The sequence below is a fragment of the Pan paniscus genome, chromosome 8 (assembly GCF_029289425.2).
Source record: "Pan paniscus chromosome 8, NHGRI_mPanPan1-v2.0_pri, whole genome shotgun sequence".
NCBI classification, from domain to species: Eukaryota; Metazoa; Chordata; class Mammalia; order Primates; family Hominidae; genus Pan; species Pan paniscus.
In genome coordinates, this window is record NC_073257.2 from 115,568,850 (window position 1) to 115,589,062 (window position 20,213).

The following is a 20,213-nucleotide window of genomic DNA, read 5'->3' on the forward strand; positions in this document are numbered from 1 at the left end:
CTAGCTGCCTCCTTCTGGGGATTCCAGGATCCGGGGAGCGCTTGCCACGCCCCTGCCCCCTCCCCGCTCCGCCTCGCTCTGTGTGTCCAGGCCAATTGGGCAGTGGGGCTCAGCCACCTCGGGCCAGGGAGCGTGGCGCAGACACACACGTGAGCAGCACTCACTTTCTCCATCGCGTCACTGCCACGTGGGCTGGCCGCAGAGTTGCCAAATCAATCAGGCTCCTTTCATTTCCAATTAGATGGCTTTGAACTCCAAGGGTAAAATCAGGCTGAGGACCCAGAGCCATGAAAATAAAAACTGTTTAAAAACACCAGCCCAGAGGCTGGCTGCGGTGGCTCATGCCTATAATCGCAGCACTTTGAGAGGCCGAAGAGGGTAGATCACAAGGTCAGGAGTTCAAGACCAGCTTGGCCAACATGGTGAAATCCCATCTCTACTAAAAATACAAAAAATTAGCCAGGCATGGTGGCATGCATCTGTAATCCCAGCTATTCAGGAGGCGGAGGCAGGAGAACTGCTTGAACCTGGGAGGCAGAGGTTGCAGTGAGCCGAGATCGTGCCATTGCACTCCAGCCTGGGCAACAGAGCCAGATTCTGTCTCAAAAAAAAAAAAAACAAAACAAACCACGAGCCTGGGTAAGATGTGCCAGAAGCTGACGCCTTCAAAAGACACGCTCACTTTTGAAATGGGCCATTGGAGGGCGGCAGGAAGATCTTTGCCACATTCTCTAAGTAGCCTGGGCCTTTCTCACTGAGGATGGGTAGCTCAGGAGGACAAGAAAGCCTCAGAAATTGCTTTAAAAGGTCTTGCTTATGATACACTCTCCATGACTTCCTTTCCAGACTCATCTCCTGCTCTACCCTCGCTCCTGCCGGGATGATGGGCACCTCTCCTTCCCTCAGACTTTTCAAGCTCATGCCAGGCCAGGTATGGTGGCTCACGTCTGTAATCCCAACACTTTAGGAGGCTGACGCAGGAGGATCACTTGAGGCCTGGAATTCGACACCAGCCTGGGCAACAAAGCGAGACCCTGTTTCTACCAAATAAATAAACAAATCAGTAATAAAAAATAAAGGCTAGAAATGGTGGCTCACACCTGTAATCCTAGCATTCTGGGAGGCCGAGGCGGGTGGACTGCCTGAGCTCAGGAGTTCAAGACCACCCTGGGCAACACAGAGAAACCCCATCTCTACTAAAATACAAAAAAATTAGCCAGGCATGGTGGCGGGTGCCCGTAGTCCTAGCTACTTGGGAGGCTGAGGCACGAGAGCTGAGAAGCGGAGGTTGCAGTAAATCGAGATTGGGCTACTGCACTCTAGCCTGGGTGACAGAGCAAGACTGTCTCCTACATAAATAAATAAGCCAGGCATGGTGGCACACCAGTGGTTCCACCTACTTGGGAGGATGAGGTGGGAAGATCACTTGAGCCCAGGAATTTAAGGCCACAGTGAGCCCTGATCGCACCACTGCACTCCAGCCTGGGCCATTGAGTAAGACCCCATGTTAAAAATTAACACCAGAAAAACCCACAACAACAACAAAAAAGCAAAAACTCATTCCAGCTCCACATCCTTACTCATGCCTGGCTGTCCCTCCTGCAGGGTGCCCTACCCACACCCTTCAGCCCATCACAATCTCCTCTGTCCTTCAGGGCCATCTCCAGCCTCTCCCACAATGGCCAGCCACCCCTCCTTCCATCTTGCAGATCCCAAGCCATCCTGCCTAGTATTAATGAATCCCTGAAACGGTCCCACCTTCTCAGTTGAGCTGTGCACTCCATGGGGCCAGGAGCCAACAAACTATTAAGAGAAGTGAAAGCCTCACAAAGCCTGCGCTCTGGAGGGAGGAGGCCTGCTGCCACTGCCTCGTCTCCCTCCATCTCCCTCTGCTGCTGGTTGGGCAGGGCAGGCCCAGGGAGGGCCAGAGAGCCCAGCTCTGCTAGTGCCCTGCTGAGGTATTTACCTTGCGGGGAAGGGAGGTACCAGAGACCTCACAGACCAGCTTCCTCTGCTTCAGGACAGCCCTCCTCACACTTCCACCTGGTTCCAGGGCTTGGTGGGAGTGCTGACCAGCAGAAGACCAGGTTCTGCCCACCCCATACCCTGGGCAAATGGCCATCCCTCTCTTAAAAGCTTCCTCTATAAAAGGAGGAGAATAGAGGAACTTTTTCAGGTATACTAACCCTTTTTTTTTTTGAGACGGAATCTCACTCTGTCACCCAGGCTGGAGTGCAGTGGCACCATCTTGGCTCACTGCAACCTCCGCCCCCTGGGTTCAAGTGATTCTCCTGCCTCAGCCTCCCGAGTAGCTGGGATTACAGGTGCGGGCCACCACATCCGGCTAATTTTTCATATTTTTAGTAGAGACGAGGTTTCACCATGTCGGTCTTGAACTCCTGACCTCAGGAGATCCAACTGCCTCGGCCTTCCAAAGTGCTAGGATTACAGGAGCGAGCCACCACGCCCGGCCATAGACTAACCCTTAATAGTGGCCAGAACTTATGGGCGGGTCTTGCTCTAAGCAAATTCACTTTATTAAAAACCAAATTAAAATAAATAAATAAAAACCAAACTCATAAAAAGGAAAATTAGGCTGTGTGCTGCGGTTCACACCTGTAATCCCAGCACTTTGGGAGGCCGAGGCAGGATAGTCACTTGATCCTAGGAGTTTAAGACCACCCTGGGCAACATAGCGAGACCCTGTCTCTACAAAAACTAACTGGACGTGGTGGTGCATGTCTGTAGTCCCAACTACTCAGAAGGCTGAGGTGAGAGGATTGCTTGAAGCCAGGAGGTCAAGTCTGCAGTGAGCTGTGGTTGTGCCACCACACTCCAGTCTGAACGACAGAGCCTGGGGCCCTGTCTCAAAAAAACAAAAACAAAAACAAAAAAAGGGCCAGTCATGGTGGTTCACACCTGTAATCCCAGCACTTTGGGAGGCCAAGGTGGGTGGATCACCTGGGGTCAGGAGTTCAAGACCAGCCTAGCCAACATGGTGAAATCCCATCTCTACTAAAAATACAAAAAATTAGCTGGGCATGGTGGCGGACGCCTATAATTCCATCTACTCGGGAGGCTGAGGCAGGAGACTCACTTGAACCCAGGAGGTGGAGGTTGCAGTGAGCCGAGATTGTGCCACTGCACTCCAGCCCAGGCAAACAGTGAAACTCTGTCTCAAAAAAAAAAAAAAAAAAAAAAAGAGAATCCTGTGTCTGGCTGACCTAGGGCAAGTTCCTTAACTTCCCTTTCCTGGTCTATAAAATGGGACAAGACCACCTACCCTGGTTGCTGCAGGGAGGCTCCTGGCAATGATGAGATAGTGCATGCCCCACCTTCCCCCTGTCTGATTGAGGAGTCACTCTGGAGAAAGGGCAAAAGCCGAAACCAGCGCTCTCTCCTGTTTGAGACGAACCCCTCCGGTGCTGCCTCCTATTCATAGTAAAAGCTGCTTCACCCTTAGTGCTTCCTCTGGGCCAGGCACAGTGCTGGAGTTATCACTTCAGGAACTTTCATTCAATCCTCAACCCCATGAAAAAAACCTGATTATCCCTATTTTACAGGTGAAGAAATGAGCCATAGAAAAGGACTTGCCCAAGATCACACAGCAGGCAGAGCCGGGACATGAAACTAAGCATTCTGGCTCCAGAGTCCACGTTTTTAACGCAACGGAATACTCAGCAATGGCTGAGTCTACGCCCTGTCGTCCCCTCCTGGGTCTCACAGAATGGAAATAAATGTCTCAACTCAAAGACCAACTTCTCCCCTTCTTTCTTAATCTATCAATAATTAAAACGGCAATAACAAATGGCAGAGCTGGGGTTCAAACCCTGTCTGCCTGTTGCCAAAACCTAAACTGTCAACCCCAGGCAACATTGCTTCTCTGCAGTGAAACTACATTAATGCTGATCTCATGAACTCAGCCAATAATACAGTTTTATGATCACTGAGATAGAAGTGGGGCTGAGCTCACTACTTTTCCAAGGAGAAGAATAAAGTAAACAGGATTTCACGAGGAACATCAACACTTGCCTAAGAGAACAAGCTTGTAACAACACTCTTGAGCAACCTCATCTGCATGTAAACGAGCTGGAGCTTCCACAGGACTCCTGGGTTGGATGAACCATCAGGCTCTCCTGACCACAGCCTCAGGGCCCTGACAATCCCGAGGCTCCGTGGCCACCTGTGCCCCCTAGTGGCGCATCTCAGAACTTCCCGGCTAGGCGCCCTGGCGAAATGCAGCTTTTTAGAGAACTGGGTGAGAGGCATGAGATCTTTGCAGGTCTCAAGAGAACCCCTTGCTCTGGGGAGTCTGCTCCAGCCCCACTGGGGCTCCTGGAGCAGTGCCCACCTTGGGGAAGCAACAACAGCTAACAACAACAGGCCCTTCCTACTGCCAGGCACAGCACAAAACCCCTCAAAGGGCATCACCTCCTTGAACCCTGTGCACTTTGGGGCAAGCCAGGTCGCTGCTACTCTAACAACCCCATTTGACAGGTATGATGGTCAGGTGGTACACATCAACCTGGCTAAGCTACTGTCCCCAGTTATGCAATCACACATTAATTTAGGTGTTGCTGGGGAATTTTTTTTTTTTTTTTTTTTGAGACAGAGCCTCGCTCTGTTGCCCAAGCTGGAGTGCAATGGCATGATCTCGACTCACTGCAACCTCCACCTCCTGGGTTCAAGATTCTCCCTGCCTCAGCCTCCCCAGTAGCTGGGATTACAAGCACCTGCCACCATGTCCAGCTAATTTTTTGTATTTTTAGTAGAGACGGGGTTTTGCCATGTTGGCCAGGCTGGTCTCAAACTCCTGACCTCAGGTGATCCACCTGCCTCAGTCTCCCAAAGTGCTGGGATTACAGGCATGAGCCACTGCGCCTGGTCGGGAATGTATTTTTATAGTTATTAAAGACCATGACCGGATGACTTTAAGTAAGGGAAATTATCTAAAACACTCTGGGTGGGCCTGAGTCAATAGCTGAAAGGCCTTCAGCAGAGTGGAGGTTTCCCTGAAGACATTTCATCTGCGGACAGCAGCTCCAGCCTGGGCCTGGGGGTCCAGCCTGCCCCCTTTCATGACCTGCCATAGGATTTCAGACTTACCTAGCCAGCCCCCACAATTGTGTAAGCTAGTTCCTTACACTACTTCACTTAATATATACCTCCCACTCCTTCTGTTCCTTTAGTTGAACCCTGGCTGATATAACAGAACAGGTGAGATAATCTGTTCTTAGAGGCGAAGGGATTTGCCCAAGTCACATGACTGGCAAGTTGTCGGCCTGAGAGTGGGACCCCAGGCAACCTGATGCAGGTGTTTCCCAGCTCCCACACAAACTCTCCCTTGAGGCCCACATCCAATCATCAGAGTCTGTCCAACACCCGCAGTGCCTTGCCCCCTCCACTGCTGCCAGAGCCCACATCCTATCTCACCTGGCTAGCCGCCCCCTGCGACCTTGCACATCATAACCCATCCTGCCTAGTCAATCCCCATCATTCTATGATTGAAGCCAGATCATGTCCCTGCCTCTACTTAGAACCCCTCAGTGAATCTTCATCTCACTCGATGAAAGTCAAAATCCTTAGAATGTCCTGCAAGGCCCTACATGGTGCTGCTTCACCCTATTCCCTCCCCACCGCCAGCTACATCTCTGCTCTCACCTCCTTCCACTTCACCCTCCACTATTCTTCATCCCAGCCACAGGCCTCCCTACTGCATCATGAGCAGCCAGCACACACCGTCACCCCAGGGCCTTTGCACTTGCTGTGCCCTTGGCCTGGACTGCTCTTCCTCAGGTAACCATGTTGCTCCCTCACTTCCCTCCATCTAATAGTATATTCTTCTATATAGCTCATCACCCATAGCAGACTGCAAACTTCTCTAGGGTAGAAAGGCACGTTCCTATAGCCTCGACACCTTGCGCAGTGCTTGGCATAGTTGATGCTCAGTTAGGTCAGTCTCCAAACAAGCCACACTTAGTCCTATCCCTCTACCTTTGTGCATGTGCTCTCTCTGGATTACCAAAGCCTCCCGCTCTCTGCTCCCAAACCAGAAAAACGTCTCCTCTTTCCAGGCAATGATCCCCAATTTGAAGCCACAATGACCTTTCTTTCCTGACCCTGAACAAGGTTCACTCATTCATGCATGCTTTCTTCCATCCACCCACCCATTCAAAAAGTACCAGTGGACCCTGGGGCTGGTGCAAGCCCTGCAGCCAAGGTCTTTGCTCTCGAGGTGGTGGGAGACAGAGAAGAAGCAAGCAAACACACAGGATCACTAGAGTGTGGGAAGCGATGAGGAGGGAAGAAGAGGAGTAATCTGCGGGGGAGGCTGGACAGTGCAGGATCAGGCAGCTTCGCTGAGAAGGTGACAGTTTTAAGCAGAAATCTTAAGGAGCCAGCCATGTGAAAGATCAGGGAAGAACATTACAGGCAAGAGGGAAGAGCAAGTACAAAGGCCACGTAGAAGAATGTGTTTGATGCGTTTAAGGAGCAGAAGGTGACTGGTGTGGCTGAGCAGTGTGATGGGTGGGGACGAGAGGGGTAAAGCCCAGGTCAGGAAGGCAGCCAGGGGCCAAGTCACACAAGCTCTGTGAGCCAGGGTAGGGAATTAGTTCTGGGTGGGATGGAGTCCCTGGGGGAATTTAAGCAGGAAAGTATGTTATTTTCTTTCTTTCTTTCCCTTCTTCCCTCCCTCCCTCCTTCCTTCCTATTTATTTATTTAGAGATAGGGTCTCTCTCTGTTGCCCAGGCTGTAGTGCAGTGGCACAATTATGCCTCACTGCAACCTCAAACTTCTGGGGTCAAGTGATCCTCCCACCTTAGCCACTTGAGTAGTTGGGACTACAGGCCTGCACCACTACATCCGGCTAATTTATTATTTTTATTTTTTTGGTAGAGAGAGGATCTTGCTTTGTTGCCCAGGCTGGTCTCGAACTCCTAGGCTCAAGTGATCTTCTTGCCTTGGCCTCCCAAAGTGTTGGGATTACAGGAGTGAGCCACTGCACCCAGCTGATCAATATTTTTTAAGAGCTCACTCTAGCTGTGGTGTGCAGAATGTCAGATAGAGGTCTAATAGAGAAGCAGTGAGACCAGGTAGGAAGGTGGGGTCTTCCTGGAGAGATGAAGGGGGCTTCTAACGCATGTGATGGTGGAGGTGGGGAGACAGGTGGTTCTGCAGCTTGAGTTGGCAGGTAAAAGAAAGACAAGAGTCAAGAATGACTTCTCGGCCAGGCACAGTAGCTCATGCCTGTCATCCCAGCACTTTGGGAGGCTGAGATGGGTGGATCACTTAAGGTCAGGAGTTCGAGACCAGCCTGGCCAAAATGGTGAAACCTTGTCTCTACTAAAACTGCAAAAATTAGCCAGGTGTGGTGGCAGGTGCCTGTAATCCCAGCTACTCGGGAGGCTGAGGCAAGAGAACCACTTGAACCCAGGAGGCGGAGGTTGCAGTGAGCTAAGGTCATGCCACTGCACTCCAGCCTGGGCAACAGGGGAGAATCTGTCTCAAAGAAACAAAAAACAAAAAACGAGTGACTTCTAGATGTTGGGCTTGAGCAGTGGGGTGGATGGTGCCAGTTCCTGAGATGGGGAAGATGCTGGAAGGAGCAGGTTCAATGGAGGGAAGAAAGATGCAGATAAATTTGAGGCCAAACTGTCCTTCAGTTTTCAAGGTCACCAGCCTTGCTTCCTCCAGAAAGTTCCTGAGAACTTTCTTCTTCTGTTGACTCCACCATCCCTAAGCCTTGCCTCAAGTCTAAGCTCTATGCTCAGTAAGAGATTTACAGTGAACCCCAGAATGGCATCCATTTCCTCTGCGCAAATGTCCCTGGCTGGAGTGACCCTGGGAAGCTTCGTGAGGTTCATTATAGAGCAGAACAGAGCCCTAAACATGGACTCCAATCCTCAGTTTGCCAAGGACTGTGTGTGGGCAGTCACCCCATCGGAGCCTCAGCTTCTCATCTGCAAAATGGGAATCCCACCACCCATCATGTACTGTGGCTCTGATCAGCAAATGAGGAAACGTGAAAATGTCCTCGCACATAGTAGATGCTCATTCAATAACAGCATCTAGCACTTCCAGGGGAGCTTTCTAGGTGGCAGGCAGTGTTCTAAACATGCTTACTTATATTAGTTTATCTAATCTTCGTTATAACCATATGAGGTGTGTATTAGTCAGTGTTCTCCAGAGAAACAGAACCAACGGGAGGTGCATAGAGAGCTTGAAGACAGAGGGAGATTTATTTTAGGAACTGGCTTATGTGATTGTGGAGGTTTGAGAGTCCAAAATGTGATGGGGGAGGCCGGCAGAGACTAAGGGAAGAGCTGCAGCTGAGTCCAAAGGCAGCTGCTGGCAGAACTCCTCCTTGCTGAGGGCGGGTGTGTGTGTGTCAGTCTTTGTTCTATTAAGAGGCCTTCAACCAATTGGATGAGGCTAGCCTGCATTATGGAGAGTAATCTGCTTTACTCAAAATCCACTGATTTATTTAAATATGAATCTCGCCTAGAAAACACCTTTGCAGAAACATCTAGAATAATGCTTGACCAAATATCTGGGCACTGTGGCCCAGCCAAGTTGACACATAATAAACCATCACAAAATGGGTATGAATATTATCCCAAATGTACAGAAGAGGTAATGGGCACAGAGAGGCTAAGAAATCTACCCAAGGTCACAGAGGAGAGAAGCCAGACTCTCAACTCCAGCTGTCTGGCTTCAGAGCTGGCATTTTCAACCATGACACTAAGTGGCCATTATCATAAGCACACCAATATAAATTAAATTTCTCCATCCATCCTTTTCCTGGCGTGAGAGTGGAAGACAGAGAAACTGGGGGTTGGCTTTCCCTGGGGGAGGCAGCCTGGGTGTGGCCCTGCATTGCTTAGGAAGCAGCACAGAAGCTGAGCCCCAGAGATTGTGGCGGGGGACCTGAGAGGTTATTTGTTCCAGCTCTTGCCTTTATGGGGGTAACTGAGGCCCAGCATAGAGAAGGAATTTGCCCAAGGTCACATAGGGAGAAAAGTGGCAATGGAGGCAGGAATAGGTCCCAGGCCTTCAGAAAGTGCTACTGCTGCTGCTGCTGAGAACTGATACTTGTACAGTAGTTATTCGGTGCCAGGACTATTCCACATTAACATACTTAATCCTCTATGTGTGAGGCAGATAACATTAGCATCTTTGTTTTAAAGAAAATGAGGAAACTGAGGCACAGAGAAGTTATGAAACTTGCCTAAGGTCACACAGAGCCAGAATTTGAGCCCAGGTTCAACCAGGACACTATACGTCTGAGGCCCAGGGCAAGCTTCCTGTGGGGGCGGTGACAGAACACAACCCCCATTTTGCTGCGCCTTCCATTCTCCCACTTGAGACCTGCCTGGAGTGACAGTGGAGGAATGCTCTTCCCCAGGCTCACCCCACAGTTCACAGGAGGAAATGGCCTTCTGCACCAGTGGGTGTGCCTGCCTGAGACACCCCAGACCCAGGTGATAGGCAAGTGCACACACACCTCATCCCACAGCTAGACGTGTCCCAAACTGGTACACAAATACACACAAACACAGACTCCAACCCATAACCAGATATATCTCAACCACACACACAACCCCAGCCTATGCACCCAAACAAGTAAACATACCCTCACAGCACACAGCTATCATGACTCACACATGTGCACAGAACCCCACAGCCACACACGCCCCCAACACATAAACCAGGACACAACTTTCCCTGTCCCAATAGGCACGTGAGCAAGCACTTGTACACACAGAAACATACATATCATACAATTACATCTACCCCACTCTACATCCATCCACCACACAGGGGCACTCCCCTCAACCTATCCACAGGCCAAGGCACTTGGGCACAGGAGCCATTCACAGGAGCCACGTGTTACCTCCTACATCCCCAAGGGCCAGATGTACCCCAAGGTACAGCCACCCTGTCAGTATGGCCAATCCACGTGTCAGCACGGATCGCTGCAGCAGTCTGTCCCCGCCCCCACTTCAGCACACACACAGCCCTAACTCCTAGGGACCACTCTCCCCCAGTTAACTACAGCCCGCCCACATCCAGGCGTTTGCCATTTGGGGAGCCCAGCCTCCCACTTCCAGAGACAATCCTGCTCTACCCTCAGCCCACAGCTCCGAGGGCTGGCCCGCCTCTCTCCCTGCCTCCACCCCCTTCCAAACTCTGGGCGGGCCCTGGCACCTGTCAGGCCAATGCGGGGGGCGGGGAGGGGGTTGGGGGGGAGTCGGGTCGGCCCCCTCCCAAGTGCGTCTCAGCTGCCAAAACGCAGAGTCCCCACCTCCGCAGCAAGGACACGCTCAGAGTTGGGGGAGGGAAGAAGGTCTGTGGTGCAGGCGCTAAAAACTCAAGTCACTCAAGGATGACCCCTTTTCAGTCCCGGTTCTCAATTTCACCTTCTCGCAGGAAAGCCCCGCGTCTCTATTAACCCTTCCATCACCGCTGCACCGCGAGAGGGACCAGAGAAGTCTTAGCACTGCGCAGCAGTGGCCGCCGCAGCCCGGGGGTGGAGGACCCGGCTGCTCACCGTGCGGGGGCCTAGCCCCTTCACGAGCCACCCACGCACTCCGCATGCACCCACCCCCACACCCACTAGGGACAGCGAGGTAGCGGGAGCCCGAGCGAGTCGGTGGAAGGCGAACGAGGGTTCTAGGACCAAGGGTCTCAGGGGCCATGTACTGAGGAGGGGCAAGTGAAGCAAGTACCCCTGGCCCGGCAGGACCCGTGGGCTGGCGTGCAAGGACAACCCCCCCCTCCCCGCCCCCAAGAAGTCCTCTGCAGGATCGGAGGGGCGCGTGCACGAAGCGGGAAGGAAGGCTGAAGGGAAAACGCCCGGAGGCTCCCTTACCTGATTTCCTCTTGGAACTGCCATAGTCCCTGAAAAAGAAGCAACAACAGATAGACATGGTTAGGGCCGGGCGCGAGCGCGGGGCTGCAGCTGCAGGGGCGCCCTCGGGCTGGCTGCGGTCGGTCCCCGGTGCCGCTGCTCATGTGATGCCCACGGCCGGCTAGCCGCGCGCTCCGCAGCCGCACGCACTGCGCGCCGCGCCCGCCCGCCCGCGGGCCCCCTGCCAGCCCGGCCCCCGGGCGCGATTCGCCCGCCCCGCCCCGCCCCGCCCCAGCCCGCCCCGCTAACGGGGGCTCACCTTCCCTAAGCCTTGGCGGGGAAGGGCGAGGCAGGTTCTCCTCACTTCCCAAACTGGGAAACTGACGCTCCGGGATGGCGCTCGCCGGAACCCGGGCCCTACCCAGCGCTGGGAGCCCGCTCTCCCCGCCACCGGAGCGGTTCACCTCCCAATTCTTTGCGTGGCTTGCCCTAGCGATGCAAAGAATTGGGAGGTGAACCCAGCCTACTCAGCCCGTAAGTCACTACTGAAATGTCACCTCCTCAACGTGTCTTCCTCAACACCACCCGCCAGGTAATCACAGATTTCTGTGATCCTTTGATTAAAGTCTGCCCCTGTCCTAGACCCGAGACTCGCTGGGGGCCACTGTGGCTGCTTCCTCTCACTGCACGCCCCGAGAATGGCAGAGGCCATGGATAAGGTCCTTCTCAAAGGCTACAGCTGGGGAGTCGGGATGAGGAGCGGGGAGTGGGGGGACAGAGGATACTGCAAGGTTAACTGGGAGGCCAGGAACGGTAGGAACGGAAGTGGAGCTTCTGAGGAAGTGGGTTCAAATGCTGTCAGAGAAAGTAACTGCTGTGACCTTAGGCACTGCACCCTCCCAGCCTCCGTTTACCTGCCCTGCCCTCCAGCAAAGAGTCCAGACTCAAAGATGGGCAGATTTCCCAAATCCTGCCCTTGCTCCTGCTTTCCTTATCTCCCCACTCCTCCCACCCCCCTCCATTCACCAATCCTCAGGGGACTGGGAAAGGTGAGCTGGCTCCCTTAATCTGAGCCTCACATGCCCCTAAAGGCTGAAAGTTCTGTTCAGTGCTCAGGGAACAGTGGAGGGGCTGGCTGGGGCTCTCTCCGGAGTCCGAAGGAAATGCCTTCCATTTTCCCCAGGGGCCAAAGAAAATGCCAGTTGCTGCCCATCTTTGGTCGAAGCAAACTAGCCCGCTAGTCTGCCACTGGAAAGGCGGGGGTGGGGGGGTTGGGGGGATGCGGTGGAAGGGGGTTCTCTTGGAGGAAGAGGCAGCAGGCTCCCAGGGAAAGGAGCAGAGTCATCCTCATGGAGGCTCCCCAAGATTCCAATCCAGGAGGTCTAGGGGTGCCCTCCAACATTGGAGTGTTTATTAATATCCAAGGTGATTTGCCTGCACAGCCAGGAGTGGGGAGCTCCCCCTCTCCTAGGCATCGACCTTTCCCAAAACTTAGAACCCACTTAATCAGAATGCTGGGGGCAAGGTCCAGGAATCTGCATTTCTGACTCTCTCCCCTTCCTTCCCCAACTTGTTTGAGAACCCCCTTGGTATTCCATGTCTCCTTCAATCCTCTCACCCACACTAAGAGGAAGGTCCTATCATCCTAATCCATTTTATAGATTAGGAAACAGAGGTTCAGCCATTGCCCAAGGTTGCCCAATCTGGGGAAGGGCTGTGGTTTATAAGCCCACCGGAAGGAATAAAAACTGCAGCGTGGATGGTGTAGAGGAGAATCTGGGAAACCGTTGCCTTGGAAAGGAACTACAGAAAGGTGGGAGAGCTTCCATTTGCCCCCTCCCCTGGCTCCCACCAGTCAGTCCAGGGAAGGCCTTAACAAAGGCATGCTTGCCCCCCTTGCAGAAGGGAGACTGGGCAGAGACTGAGTCCTAGCTGTGCCCCCCAAAAGCTCAACTGTGCAGGGAATTCCAGAGAGGAGGAGGAGAGTATTAGATCGTAGCTGTGTCCTGCCCAGAAGACTTTCCACTCCCAAGGAGGAAATTAGCTTTTCAGGCCTTTTCACTGAGGGCTACTGGGGAAGGGCAGGGAGTGAGGGCACTGAGGAGCTGCCCTCTGCTGTCCCACAATTTTCCTGCTGGTCCTGGCAGGAGAAGCCCAGGACCGATGGCCCACTGACCATCCCCCTGGCTGCCAGTAGCCCAGGCAGGGGTGGCTGCCTCACAGGGATGGCTGCCTTCTCCAGCTCTGAGCAGGTTGAGGCTACCCAGGCTGTTCCTATGAGACAGGGAGTTTGAGACCAGCCTAGGCAACATAGTGAGACCCCCTATCTCTACCAAAAATAAATTAGCTAGGCATGGTAGCAAGCACTTGTACTCCCAGCCATAAAGGAGGCTGAGGTGGGAGGATTGCTTGAAGCCCAGGAGGTCAAGACTGCAGTGGGCTGTGGTGGTGCCACTGCACTCCAGCCTGAGTGACAAGTGAGACTCTGTCTCAAAAAAAAAAAAAAAAAAAAGAGTGGGGAAGACACAAAACTCACATGCTTGGAGGGCCTCCTTTGTGCCAGGCCCTGGTTGGTGATTCTCAGCCTGCTATTCAATGGAATCATCTAGAAAGTGGTTAAAATTCAGATGCAGGGCCCCACCCCAACCTACTGCATGGTCTGCAGCTCCAACAAACTCCCCTGGGGATTCTGAGGCTGCTCCAGTGTTGCATAATCTCCATCAGGCCTCCAGCCACCCCTAAGAAACATTTATGCTCAGTAAGAACAACGTGCTTGTAGTGCTGAAGGAGCCTCTATAAAATATCTCTTGGCCTGCCTGTCCTTCAGTCAGAGTTCAGAGTCCTCCCCACCGAGGACTTCCGGGTCCCTCCCTGCAGGGTGTGTGGGCTCTCCTCTTGCAGGTGAGAAGACCAAAGCTTAGAGAAGCCGGACAACTTCCTCAAGGCCATAGTGAGTGGGTGAGACCAGGACTGGGGACCAGAAAACCCAGGCCTTGCTCTGAGGCTCAAGACAAATGCCCACTCACCACCCCTTCCTGGAGTAGTGGATGCAGGAGTAGAAGGCAGAGCCCAGAGGGCCTGATCAGCACACGGGGTTAATGGGGTGGAGGCTGAGGTCCTGGCAGTGGGGGTCACCAGGCTGTGACTGAATGGTGGGAACGAAGAGGAATCCTGAATCCTTCAGGGTGTCTGGCCTCCTGCCCGAGCAGGCGCTGCCCTAATAGGAGACCTTCTGGAAGTTTCCAGTTGGGCATCCTTTAGCAAAGCCATTTCATATTTTTAGCTGCTGAATAGGGTGATAAGCAGTTTAGGTATCCAGTGGCTGGGACTCTCCCATCCCTCACATACGAGGGCAAGAGGCAAAGGCAGGGATCCCCCTTCACACCATGACCACTTCCCACTGCCCTATAACCAGTCCCAGTCTGGCAGGACAGCAGGGCCCTCTGCTGGGGCTCAGTTCCCTAACAACTCAAGAACCACCCCCCCTTCCCATCAGTCCCCTTCTCCAATCCACACTCCCTCCTTGCTCCAAGTCTTGCCCTGAGCTGGTGCTGACAGCCCCCACCCTGCCGGTGACTCCACTCCTGGTAGGTCACAGTCTAGCCTGCTTCCGACTTGCTGCTGAATCATATCGGCCAGGGAGCCACAGGAAGAAGAGGAGGGGAGGAAGGGCGGGGCTAGCATCTCCCTCTAGCGTTGCCAGAGGCTAATGTAATTGAAAAGGCCTCCCAAGCTGTGTCCTAAAACAGCTCCCATCAGACCACTCAGCCATTCATTCTCTGCAGCTGGTCCAGGGGTGACTCAAACCACAGGTACAGTGACCCACAGTCCCAGGAAAACAGGGACATGGGACTTTCAGGGCTCAAACTGGACAAACTGGGATGGGTGATCTCCTGTGGTCCACAGGTCTGGCCTGGCTGGGAAAGAGGGGTGGAGTTCCTCCAACCAGCACTCCATCCCTCCCCATCTAAACAAGGACTCCTGGGGCCTCTACTCCCACCCCGCCCCATCCCCAGGTGATACGGTTCCTCTCTTGGCCCCTCCCCATAGGATGATGCAAGCTATGTTTGGATGAGCAGGTTCTGGAGACGGAGGCCTCCAGTTCGAATCCCTGCTGCTTGCAGTGGGGGCAGGGGGGTGCCCTTGATCTACTTTCTTGGCCTCTTGAGCCTCTACTTCTCTATCTGTAGAACGAGGACAATAATAGCACCAAACCCCTGGGGTTTGGGGAAGATGCAATGTACAGTGTGTAGAAAGGGCTTCGCACAATGGCCGGCACAGAAACTGCTATAAATTGTCTTTGTCGTTATTCTTTCATACCTGGGCCCATCTGACCCACCTCAGTTGCTACACAGGTGGCAAAGACCTGTTTAAACCTGGGTCCTACAGAGCCCCTGAAACAAAAGGAGCTTCTCCTTAAGGACCTCACCACGATGCTGGCAGACAGTGCCAGGCAGGTGTGATTCCAGCCCCACTTTCAGAGTTTTGGGCTTTCGCAAATGCCAGAACAACCACTGGTCTCTGTCTAGCGCCGAGCACCAGGAAGTGTGTTCATCCCCGACCCACAGGAATGGACACACGCCTCTGGACCCATCTATTAGGACACATTTAACCTCCCAAGGAGTGGCCAACTCTCAGAGCCCCAAAACCAAGAGATGTAAAGGGCTTGCATTTTCATGCTAATGTAGACCCTAAAGGGTTTTTCTTTTTTCCTTTCATTTTATCTTGGCCAGACACGCTGTGCTCCCTCCCCGGATGCTCTAGTGAAGTGGCTGGTGTTGGAGACTGCACAGGGAGAGGCTGGTGGGGGCAGGAAAGGCACTGAACAATTCACATGTGTTGTTCCCCTGTTTTGACACATGGCTCCCCACACTCTGCCTTCCCCTTGAAAACTCCCAGGATTTATTCTTTGGTGTTCTGAAGTAGGCAGAGCAGGTGCTCACCCATTTCATGGATGAGGAGATTGAGGTCTGAGGCTTCAGTGGCTGGCCCAGGCTCCTGAAGCTAAACAGACAGCCCTGACCCACCGTGCTCCAAAGGGGCCACGCTGAGGCCCACTAGGGATTTGGCCACAAGGAGAGGTCACACCAGCAGCGGGCAGCAGGCCCTCGCTGGGGAATGGAGTTTGCCATCCTGCCGTTCAGTGTTCCCAGAGTGAGAGGTGAAGCCAGGAAGAGCCACTGAGGCACGGGAGAGAGAGGAAAGGGGGCTGGGCCTGGCTGGGCTGGCTCTGTGGAAGGGTGCTGAGTACCTGCCAGGTGGAGTTCTGCTGAATGCTGCAGGGTTGTACCGTCCGCTGCCCGCCACACCCCTCACCACTCTCCCTCCCACTGGCAAGTGCCTTGGCAGAGAAGGACACACACACGAACTTCCAGCCTAATGTTCTCACCCTTCTGTCTGCCAGCTGACATTGGCTGCTGGGCCCAGGATGCCTGTCTGCGGGGCCTACAGCCACTGGGAACTGCTCAAGAGGCCGGCTGGGCTGCCAGACAGCTGACTTGGGGGTGACCTTCAGAGCCCAGCAGTCACTGGGGACATGGGCACTATCTAGAATATGAGGGCTTGAGAAGATGCAACCTTGGCCAGGGGAGTGACGTGGGGCTCTTGAGGTACATAATGATTTTGACTGCTGTTATCAACCTAAAAGCACTTTTTAAGCTCTCGCTGTAGGCAACCTCATTAAGGCCTGTGCAGGCAGGCAGAAGAGATATATGTGACATAAGTCCAACGAGAAAGCCAACATTCTCAGACAATCCACGCTGAGAATTACAGGAGGGGTTACACTCAGTGCAGAGAAAAGAGAGGTCCTGGGGGCTACAGAACATCCCAGGTAGCTTCCTGGAGGAGGAGGCCTTAAAGGACAAGGGGGTTTGGATCCACAGAGGGATGCAGGGGGAAAGCTCTACAAGCAGGAGCAAGCAGCTCCAAACAGTTGTGGACTGGGCAGTGGGGGTAGTGGGTGGACGGGCCAGGAAAGGCGAGGCTGAGCAGGGCTTTGATGTCTGGCTGTGAAATCCAGAAGTTTGCAGAATTGGGGAGTGATTTGGTCAGATCCTGGCTGGAGGAAAATTTTGTTAAGAGGAGAGGTTGACAGCTGGGGGTTGGGGGCAGGAGAGGGGCTGTCAAAGTCCAGTGCTGAATGTCCACAGACCCGGGTTCTGGGCCCAGCTCTGCCCCCTCAGGGGCTGGTGACCCTGGACAAGCCACTTCAAACTAGTGCTTTTCAAATGACAGGCAGTGACCCATTAGTGAGTTTCAGAATCAATTTAATGGTCCCAATGAGCATTTTAAGAAGAACAGACTAGAAATGATCAGCGAGTCACCCCTGGCAAGGCTGTTTTGTGGTACCTGCATCAGATGTCTGTCTGCGTATCGAGCTGCAGTGTGATATTTCCTACTGTGGCAGGAGCCCTCGGATTCCCCAGTCCTAACAGGAGGCTACTCTGAGTGTCCTCACAGGGCTATTGTGAGAATTCGAATTATCTGTGAAACCTCCATAGTGAGATGGAGCATGTTCTTCCAGAAACCAAGTGAGGAAGGTCTGAGCAAAGGGCTGGGCGAAGGGGCTTTGGGTCACTGAGGTCTGGAGAGTTGGGGTTTTTTTTCCACCCCTTAGCCCCTAGCTGGGTTTTTGTTCTGGCTTTTGAGAGCCTTTGCATGGAATGGTCTCCAGAGGCAGCAACCTCCAGGCAAGACAGACAGAGGGGCCTGCAGGCCATTCTCTGCCCCCATTTGCTCCCTGATCTAAATCGTGGCACTGAGGGCCCTTGTGTTTAACAAGAATCTGTCCTTTCTCCGCAGGGCCTGTGTTTTCCAGGGTTCTGAGAATGGACCCCATTGTGACCATGTGGCTTGTCCAGAGGGGCCGGAATTCCTGCCCTGGGTGAAAAAGCTGAATTCCTGCGGAGAGAAGGGGTCTTGGGGCTCCCCAGGCTGCATCCCAGAGAGGCCAGATGCTATGGCCATCATAGACCCCAGAACCCCACCCCCCAGGCATTTTGTCTCCTGAACATCCCAGAGGGTCTCTGCTGCTGCCCTGTCCACAGCAAAAGAACAAAGCACTGTCTGTCTGTCTCCTCTGACTCGTTCCACTATTCTGGGCAAAGGCCCTAAGTGTGTCTTCAGCCACAGGACAAGTTTTACCATGTCCAGGCCTCAGAGCAGGGAGTTAAAAGGGCAGGTGGGTTAGAACCCTGGTTCAGCCACCTAGTGCTTTGTGATATAAACAAGTGACTTCACCTCTCTGTACCTTCGGTTGTAAAAGGGGGTTAAAATAGTTGCTATCTTACAGAGCTGTCGTGGGGATTACATGGGATAATGTGCAAAGCTCTTAAATGGCATCTGGCCCATGGAAAGGACCCGTAGCCCAATAGCCTGGGTTCACAGGGGGCTAGACTAGGAGTGTGGATGGTGGCCGCAATGCAGGAGGTGCTGACTGCCTACCTTCTCAGTGTGGCCTGTGTGAGACCCTGGCTCTGTCACTCAGGGCACTGATGCAGGACCATGATGACAGACAGGCCTGGGTTCCCATCAGGTGCATTCCAAGGAGTCCCACCTAGATGGTGACACTGAGCAGCAGTCCATGGGAGTGGGAGGAGGCAGGGTTAGGGGAAGTGGGGAGGATGGCAGAAATACAGTTGATTTCTTAGAGGGCAAAATGGGGCAGGGGATTGCCAGTTCAGCCCACTGCCATGGAGTGCTAGGAGCTCCTCCTCAGGCCACCTGAGACCTGCTCCCTGTGTAAATGCCAGACTGTTCTTGGCTATGGGGGTTCCCTGGACTTCCAGGGGCTACATGCCAGACCTAGGGAACCATGGGAGGGGGAGTGACAAAATGGGGTGATGGGGTTCAACAACGAAGTCCCTGAGGAGCAGGTCAAGGAGGATATCCTATATTTAAAGACCTTCCCTGACTCTCTCCAAGTCCATCCATCATCCATCCATCCACCATCCATCCATCCATCCATCATTCATTTACCATCTATCCATCTATACATCCACCATCCAGCCATCCATCATCCATCCATCATCCATCCACTATCCATCCATCCATCCATCCATCCATCCATCCATCCACCATCCATCCATCCATCCATCATCCATTTACCATCTATCCATCTATCCATCCACCATCCAGCCATCCATCATCCATCCATCCATCCATCATCTATCCATCCATCCACCATCCATCCATCATCCATCCATCCACCATCCATCCATCCATCCATCCATCATTTATCCATCCATCATTCATCTAGTCATCCATCCGTCCATCATCCATCCATCCATCATTCATCCAGCCATCCATCCACCATCCATCATCCATCCATCCATCATTCATCCAGTCATCCATCTGTCCATCATCTATCTACCATCTATCCATCCATCATCCATTTACCATCTATCCATCTATCATCCATCCATCCATCCACCATCCAGCCATCTATCATCCAACCACCATCCATCCATCCTTCATCCAGCCATCCATCATCTATCTACCATCCATCCAACATCCATCCACCATCCGTCCATCATCCATCCATCCATCCATCCATCTATCCATCCACCATCATCCATCCACCATCCATCATCCATCTATCCATCCACCATCATCCATCCATCCATCCATCATCCATCCACCTATCATCCAGCCATCCATCCACCATTCATCCATCATCCATCCATCATTCATCTACCATTCACCCATCATCCATTCACCATCCATCCACCATCCATCCATCCATCATTCATCCACCATCCATCCACATCTTGACTGAAGGTCTGTTGTAGACCCAGTCTTGTGTATGAAGTAAGAGAGTGGCAGAAGACACACTGTCCTGCCCTCTTTTTTATTTTTTTGTCCATCTAGCTGGAAAGAGATGGCAAACACCCACGAAAAGACAACATACAAGTTCCCTTGTGATCAGGTGCCCCAAAGCTTGGTCAAAGGAAACACTGTATAGAAATTTCCAGGACAGGGAGATCAGAGTGGTCTGGGGTGGTCAGGGAGGGCTATGTGGAAGATGGGGCACTAGAGCTAGCCCTTGAAAGATGAAGACTGTTTAAAAAGAGCAGAAGCAGGAAGGAGATTTGGGGTGGAAGGGATGGTGTGAGCAACGGTGCAGGGGCAGGAACAGATGTAAGCCTGTGTGTGTGTGCGTGTGTGTGTGTGTGTGTGCATGCTGGGTGCGGAGGGCAAGAAGGCTGTATGTCTTGGGGGAGCAGGACAGGCAGCTGGGGCTGGACTGAGCCCCAGAGGAAGCAGCTCAGATTTTAGAAGGAAGTTGCTGAGAACAACCCAGCGGCAGTATTCCTAAAGAGAGATTCTCCCTGAAGGCTGCGGAACCAGCTCTGTGCCTGA

General features: G+C 53.0%; 1 protein-coding gene and 1 long non-coding RNA gene across 6 annotated transcripts in view; one reads left to right on the forward strand and one right to left on the reverse strand.

The window, feature by feature from the left end:
• The window catches only part of LOC117974716 (uncharacterized), a 64,812-nt gene extending 54,041 nt beyond the window's left edge, over nucleotides 1-10,771 (forward strand). Inside the window, exons 2-3 of the long non-coding RNA XR_004664846.3 lie at nucleotides 847-931; nucleotides 3,564-10,771. This is a non-coding gene — a long non-coding RNA (uncharacterized LOC117974716). The remainder of the gene's footprint in view (nucleotides 1-846; nucleotides 932-3,563) is intronic.
• Nucleotides 1-20,213, reverse strand: part of SH3PXD2A (SH3 and PX domains 2A) — a 261,615-nt gene that overhangs the window by 88,307 nt on the left and 153,095 nt on the right. For 3 of the 5 annotated variants that reach the window (XM_034931423.4, XM_034931425.4, XM_034931424.3), the window contains exon 6: nucleotides 10,875-10,903. In XM_034931423.4, the coding sequence (XP_034787314.1) occupies nucleotides 10,875-10,903 (29 nt within the window). Of the gene's footprint in view, nucleotides 1-10,874; nucleotides 11,057-11,172; nucleotides 11,307-20,213 lie in introns of those variants that run through there. The other 2 variants (XM_034931426.3, XM_055093343.2) reach the window with 2 other exon arrangements.